At 48.2% G+C, this 6793-nt stretch overlaps 1 protein-coding gene across 1 annotated transcript; it reads left to right on the forward strand.

Annotated features, from left to right (window-relative positions):
• The first annotated feature begins 732 nt into the window (after positions 1-732).
• MARCKS (myristoylated alanine rich protein kinase C substrate) lies at positions 733-6574 on the forward strand. Its single transcript, XM_037065075.1, has 2 exons — positions 733-1267; positions 3042-6574. Exons 1-2 carry the CDS (start codon positions 1166-1168, stop codon positions 3939-3941), a joined length of 1002 nt encoding a protein of 333 aa, XP_036920970.1. The 5' UTR covers positions 733-1165; the 3' UTR covers positions 3942-6574.
• The last annotated feature ends 219 nt before the right edge of the window (positions 6575-6793 follow it).

Below are 6793 nucleotides of genomic sequence, written 5' to 3' on the forward strand. Positions count from 1 at the left end.
GGAAAAAGGGATGGGAATCACTAATTGGGAATTGTCAAGAGAAGTGTTTGATGAGCGCCGCAGGCCAATCTCGAAATATTTTATTTCGTGCCAATGTGGGATAGGGAAGAGAGTGTGGCTTCGGCTGCTTGCCGCTTTTGCATTTTCCACATCTGGCCTACAGACCCAATTCTAACTCGCGATCTAGTTTGACGAAATTCGATCTTCGTGGTTTAAATACCTTTCAATTTGGGGCGATTTAACATTTGCAACCGTTAAAAAAACAAACCCTGTGCAGTATCTGTGAAACCAATATGGACTACGGGGAAAGAAAACATGCTGCACCCAAATCCCAACCATTGTCTTTATTACACACACACACACGTACACATAAACACACGGAGGGAGATGGGGGAGGGAAGCAAGTGGACTGAGACAGTCACGAATATAGACCGACAAGAGTCAAAGCGAGTCAAGTTAACGCTTTCTCCGCCCCCATCCACAAGTCCACCCCTCCTGCGTTAATTAGTTACAAACAAAGCAAGCCAATCAAGTGATGTATTATTATTTTTAGCAGAGGTAGTCGAGAGGCATGTATTTTTAACTGATTTATTCATTTGAAGGACATTAATTCTCGGTCTGAGGCTGATTTTCAAACCGCTTGCAAAGCGCGGCTCCATTGTTCGCCTGGCGAGCAGGCCCCGCCCCCTGCTTTGTGTGCGGCGCGCGGATTGGCCGGCGTGCGCGGGGGCCGCGTCAGCGCCCGCGAGCCCATTCATCTGTGCACTTGGGCGTTGGACCCCGCATCTTATTAGCAACCAGGGAGATTTCTCCATTTTCCTCTTGTCTACAGTGCGGCTACAAATCTGGGATTTTTTATTACTTATTTTTTTAAAAAACTACACTTGGGCTCCTTTTTTTGTGCTCGACTTTTCCACCCTTTCCCCTCCCTCCTGCGCTGCTGCTTTTTGATCTCTTCGACTAAAATTTTTTTATCCGGAGTGTATTTAATCGGTTCTGTTCTGTCCTCTTCACCACCCCCACTCCCCCCTCCCTCTGGTGTGTGTGCTGCTGCCGCTGCCGCCGCTGCTGCCGCCGCTACTGCTGCTCGCCCCGTCGTTTCACCAACCCGAGGCTCTTTGTTCCCCCCTCGGATCTGTTGAGTTTCTTTGTTGAAGAAGCCAGTATGGGTGCCCAGTTCTCCAAGACCGCTGCGAAGGGAGAAGCCACCGCGGAGAGGCCCGGGGAGGCGGCTGTGGCCTCGTCGCCTTCCAAAGCGAATGGGCAGGTAAATTCTACCTGTGATACTGGTTATTTCTTTGGTGCCTTTCTCTAGTCCGACGCTTCCCCTTTCCTCCTGGTCGCTCCCGAGGCGCATTCGGCGGAGTGGAGCGTGGCTGGATTCCAGTCTTAAAGTTGAATGGAAAGCGATAGCTTAAATTGTCAATTTCTCATAGGAGAGGTCTCCCCCCACCCCCGAAGAAGTGGTTACCGGAGAATCCTTGTGTAGTCGGGAGGGAAGAAGTGATAAATCGTCTAAAATGGCGTGTTTTGAGCTTGGCAGAACGTGACTAGCTAGATGCTACCCCCCACCCCCATCCCTGCCGCCCCCAGCCAGGTTGCATTTGTGTTTTGGTGGGCACAAAGGTGTTTGGGTGGCTCTCGCGTTTGTTGTCTTGACTGAGTCGCCTTCAAGATTTCTGGTGTGATTGTGTATATGGGTAGAGAAAGTGGGGGGGGGGGCGCGTTATAGGATGGCGGTGGAGAAAGGCAAGGAGGGAAGTACTGTCTTATTGTATGCCGAGGCGGCGTGCCCCGGGTTCTTGGAAAGGCGGCTGGCTGGAGCTAGGCTGAGGTGTCTTTCCATTGGGTTTTCCCACTGTTATGAATCTTTATTCATTGCTGTTTGTGGAATTACACACCCATTTGATTTTTAAGTGGTGTTCCTAGGATGGGAAGACTGTGGTTCCTTGAAGAATCTGCCCAGGTAGTCAAGAAAAGGCAATTCGTGTGTTTCGGTCTTTATTGTCCGTTCGTGTGCGTGGCTCCTAGACCACGGCGGGGGCCGTCCCGTCGTTGTCCAGACCCAGGCGGATAGCTACGGTGCGGTGGGCGCGAGAGGTCGGCCATGGGTGGCTGCCTCGCAAACACTGCGTACCCACCACGCCTCTTTTCCTAGAGCCTTGTTGCTTTTCCTGCTCTAACCTATTGGGGAAGACAAGCTCTGCCAAGAGGCTTTGAACCCGTTAAAAATGCAAAATAAGCCGCGCCCCGGTGTCGCAGAATCACGGGCGAAGGTGGGCGTGGAAGTAGGGGAAATATCTTAGAAATTCTGACCAGGATGCCAGGAAGCCAACCTGAGCTTTGTCTAAAGACTCTAAGGCTGCGCGATCCGGGCTCGGGGACGCCTCGGCCCGCGGGCAGGGCCAGGCTGGGCTGGGCTGGGCAGGGTGGCCGGGCGGCCCCGCCCCTCCGGGTTTGCCGCGGGGCGCCCAGCTCCGCGCGGTGGAGGCGCAGCGCCCCCTGCCGATCCCAAGCCCTAGGCGGGCGTAGAACCTTCGCGCGCGCAGCCAGGGGGTAGTTTCTGGCTGGGGCGCTGATTCCCCCTGGGAGTTCTTGGATGTCTTCCACAGCCCTTTGGAGTTTAGGGAGAAAGGCGCTGTGTAATCTAGACCACTGCCTCAGGCTCCCCCTTCTTCCAAAGAGCGTTTGGTGTATCATGTATTATTTGGCTCCTTTCCACCAAAGCCCGTGAGGCCAGGGCTGGAATGGGTTACCCTTTGCTTTCACGGTTTGGGACTCGGCCCTTTTAAATCCGTAGGGCATTTGTCGGGTAGTTGACGTTACTTCTGTGCCTTGAGAGCGCCCGAAATGGCACTGCACCCATTTCTTTCTAGAGTTCTTGTCTGAGCATCCAGCCCCGCCTTCCCACAAAAGGGGGGATGCGGCTCCAAAGCCAGATGGATTCCGGGGGGAAGCTGGTTCTTCTCAGTCCGTGGATGAGGCGGGAATAGCGGCGCCCCGGCCGCTTCAGTGACGCTCCCATTTTTTCTGCCCCGCAGGAAAATGGCCACGTGAAGGTAAACGGCGACGCTTCTCCCGCGGCCGCCGAGCCCGGTGCCAAGGAGGAGCTGCAGGCCAACGGCAGCGCCCCGGCCGCCGACAAGGAGGAGCCCGCGGCCGCGGGTAGCGGAGCGGCCTCGCCCTCCGCGGCGGAGAAAGAGGAGCCGGCGGCCGCCCCCGAGGCCGGAGCCAGCCCCGCGGAGAAGGAGGCCCCCTCGGAGGGAGAGGCCGCCGAGCCAGGCTCGCCCACGGCCGCCGAGGGGGAGGCCGCGTCGGCCGCCTCCTCGACGTCTTCGCCCAAGGCCGAGGATGGGGCCACGCCCTCGCCCAGCAACGAGACCCCGAAAAAAAAAAAGAAGCGCTTTTCCTTCAAGAAATCTTTCAAGTTGAGCGGCTTCTCCTTCAAGAAGAACAAAAAGGAGGTGGGAGAGGGCGGCGAGGCCGAGGGCGCAGCTGGTGCCTCCGCCGAAGGCGGCAAGGACGAGGCCACTGGGGGCGCCGCTTCGGCCGCCGCAGAGGCGGGCGCGGCCCCCGGGGAGCCGGCGGGGGCGTCCAGCGAGGAGGCCGCGGCGGGCGAGGAGGGGGCGGCTGCCGGCGACCCGCAGGAGGCAAAGCCGGAGGAGGCCGCCGTCGCGCCCGAGAAGCCGCCGGCCAGCGAGGAGGCTAAGGCCGCCGAGGAGCCCGCCAAGGCGGAGGAGAAGGCCGAGGAGGCCGGGGCCAGCGCCGCCGCCGCCTGCGAGGCGCCCTCCGCCTCCGGGCCCGGCGCGACCCCGGAGCAGGAGGCGGCCCCCGCGGAGGAGGCCGCGGCCGTGTCAGCCTCGTCAGCCTGCGCAGCCCCCTCACAGGAGGCCCAGCCCGAGTGCAGTCCGGAAGCCCCCCCGGCGGAGGCGGCAGAGTAAACGGGCCAGATATTTTGAGATAATCGAAGAACTTTTCTCCCCCCGTTTGTTTGTTGGAGTGGTGCCAGGTACTGGTTTTGGAGAACTTGTCTACAACCAGGGATTGATTTTAAAGATGTCTCTTTTTATTTTCCTTTTTTTTTAAGCAGCAAATTTTGTTTTCCCCCCTCCCCACAGATCCCATCTCAGATCATTCTGTTACCACCATTCCAACAGGTCGAGGAGAGCTTAACTTCCTCTGCCTTGTTTTTCTTATTTTTGTTTTTTGCATCAGTATTAATGTTTTTTGCATACTTTGCATCTTTATTCAAAAATGTAAACTTTCTTTGTCAATCTATGGACATACCCATATATATATGAAGGAGATGGGTGGGTCAAAAAAGGGGGTATCCAATGAAGTGCTGGGGCCACGATGGGGAAATCTAAGTGGTACAGAGCATTGCCAAGATGATGTGCCACTACAAATGATGGCATAAAGGCTTAGTCTTTTTTTTTTTAATAAGAAAAGTTATTAGGCTGTATTTTGGGAGGCAGGTTTACAACACTACAAGTCTTGACTAAGAAAGAAAGAAAGAGAAAAAAAAACACCGATACCCAGATTTTTAAAAAGATCATAGTCTTAGGAGTTCATTTAAACCATAGGAACTTTTCACTTATCTCATGTTAGCTGTCCAGTCAGTGATTAAGTAGAACTACAAGTTGTATAGGCTTATTGTTTATTGCTGGTTTATGACCTTAATAAAGTGTAATTATGTATTACCAGCAGGGTGTTTTTAACTGTGACTATTGTATAAAAACAAATCTTGATATCCAGAAGCACATGAAGTTTGCAACTTTCCACCCTGCCCATTTTTGTAAAACTGCAGTCATCTTGGACCTTTTAAACACAGATTTTAAACTCAACCAAGCTGTGATAAGTGGAATGGTTACTGTTTATACTGTGGTATGTTTTTGATTACAACAGACAATGCTTTCTTTTCCAGTTGTCTTTGAGAATAACGGAAAAATTCTTCAGATGCAATGGTTTTGTGTAGCATCTTGTCTATCATGTTTTGTAAATACTGGAGAAGCTTTGACCAATTTGACTTAGAGATGGAATGTAACTTTGCTTACAAAAATTGCTATTAAACTCCTGCTTAAGGTGTTCTAATTTTCTGTGAGCACACTAAAAGCGAAAAATAAATGTGAATAAAATGTACAAATTTGTTGTGTTTCTTTATGTTTTGGTAAAATACTGAGACTTCTAGGTCTTAGGATAATTTTGAGGAAGATCTTGCATGCCATCAAACAGTAAATTATCTCGTGGTTTATAATTTGAACTTTTCAAACAAATTAATAATCAGCAGTGTCGGATTATATACAGGAAGATCTTAAAACATTCCATGTCAAATCTGTTACCGTTTATCTGCATTAACATTAGTTTTCATTTAAAAATTGAAAAATTGTTTTTATTGTAGTTACATAGCGTGGCAGAATAAGTCATTTAATACAAAAGCAATGAGACCCAAAGACAATTTAAATGTCTGAAAAATTCATGAAACTAATTTTTTTGTCATGCAGATCTAGAAACTTAAATTGATAATGCCTGAGTTTATTTAATTCAAACTGCAGATGGGTCATGAGAAGTGGCCAAATGTGTTTCAAGAATTGATGCTGTCTTAAACCTGCCATTGTAATTACTTAATGCTTGGCTAATTTTCCAAATTATTGCCTAGATTGTGTGTGATACCTTAGGAAAACAGGCTAATGTGAAGAAGTAATGGTGAGTGGATGACATTGTCAGTTTATGGGCCTTTAGTACTTGCCTCAATTCAATAACTGTAAGCATTTTTTTAAAATAAAAGTAGTGCATTAGCATCTTGTTACTCAAAGGAAAAGATAATAATATTTCTTTATTATAGTAATAATCCTTACTAGTTTGCCTTCTTTGTTCTTTACCATCCCTCCCATAGCTGGATCTATTTTCTTTACCCTAAACTCAGTTGGATTTTTAAGATAAGGTGTGTATCAAATACCATTCCTTAAATACAAAGAAAATTTGTTTACGTACACCTGCTTTGCTACTTTTGAGCAGTGTGCCCTGTAGAGTTCACAATGAGTCAGTGAACCACATTTGTACCACCTGAATGCCAAATCTGTAACTCATAACAAATTAGCTTTTGAAATGTGCTTTTAATTGGAATAATGAGTCAAATGATAGTTTGTGACCCCTCCCTATCAAACACCCTCCTCATTAATAAAATAATGTTTGGAAGAGTGTGTACTTTTCAGTTGTTTCTTCATCTTGGAGGATGTTTGAAAGTTCAGAGTCAGATCTGGTAACCAAAGGACTACTGCTTTTTCTCAAATACCTGCTTGGCGAAGTACAGTGCCTGGTATGTGATAGGATTCAGAAAAAAATGGATTTAAAACGTAACTCTTGAGTACTCAAAAATGCTGTGTTGCCAACTATATTGCTAGGTTTGTTCTTCTAACACCTGGAATTTATTAAGATGCATTATTTTGATTTTAATCATTGCCTAAAAACGCTTTGGGTGGTATTGATGGAGTGGTGGGTTTTCCACCAAGTGATTAAATGAGATTTGACATATATCTTCTCATCCAAAGTTTTGTACATCACATTGTTTTCTAATGGAAAAATGTTAATATGGCTTTTTGTATTACTAAAAATAGCTTTGAGATTAAGGAAAAATAAATAACTCTTGTACAGTTCAGTATTGTCTATTAAATCTGTATTGGCAGTATGTATAATGGCATTTGCTATGGTTATAAAAATACTTCTTCTGGATTATAATAATCATTTGATCCAATTCCTATTGCTTGTAAAATAAAGTTTTACCAGTTGATATAAT

This window comes from Sturnira hondurensis, unplaced genomic scaffold, assembly GCF_014824575.4.
Source record: "Sturnira hondurensis isolate 20B ecotype Veracruz unplaced genomic scaffold, ASM1482457v3 Scaffold0015596, whole genome shotgun sequence".
Lineage (NCBI taxonomy): Eukaryota > Metazoa > Chordata > Mammalia > Chiroptera > Phyllostomidae > Sturnira > Sturnira hondurensis.

Bases quoted from the DNA above. Each gene is read 5' to 3' on its own strand.
- MARCKS (XM_037065075.1), top strand. From the start codon at position 1,166: ATGGGTGCCCAGTTCTCCAAGACCGCTGCGAAGGGAGAAGCCACCGCG. The intron at 1,268-3,041 runs GTAAATTCTACC...TCTGCCCCGCAG, and splicing joins CTTCCAAAGCGAATGGGCAG to GAAAATGGCCACGTGAAGGT.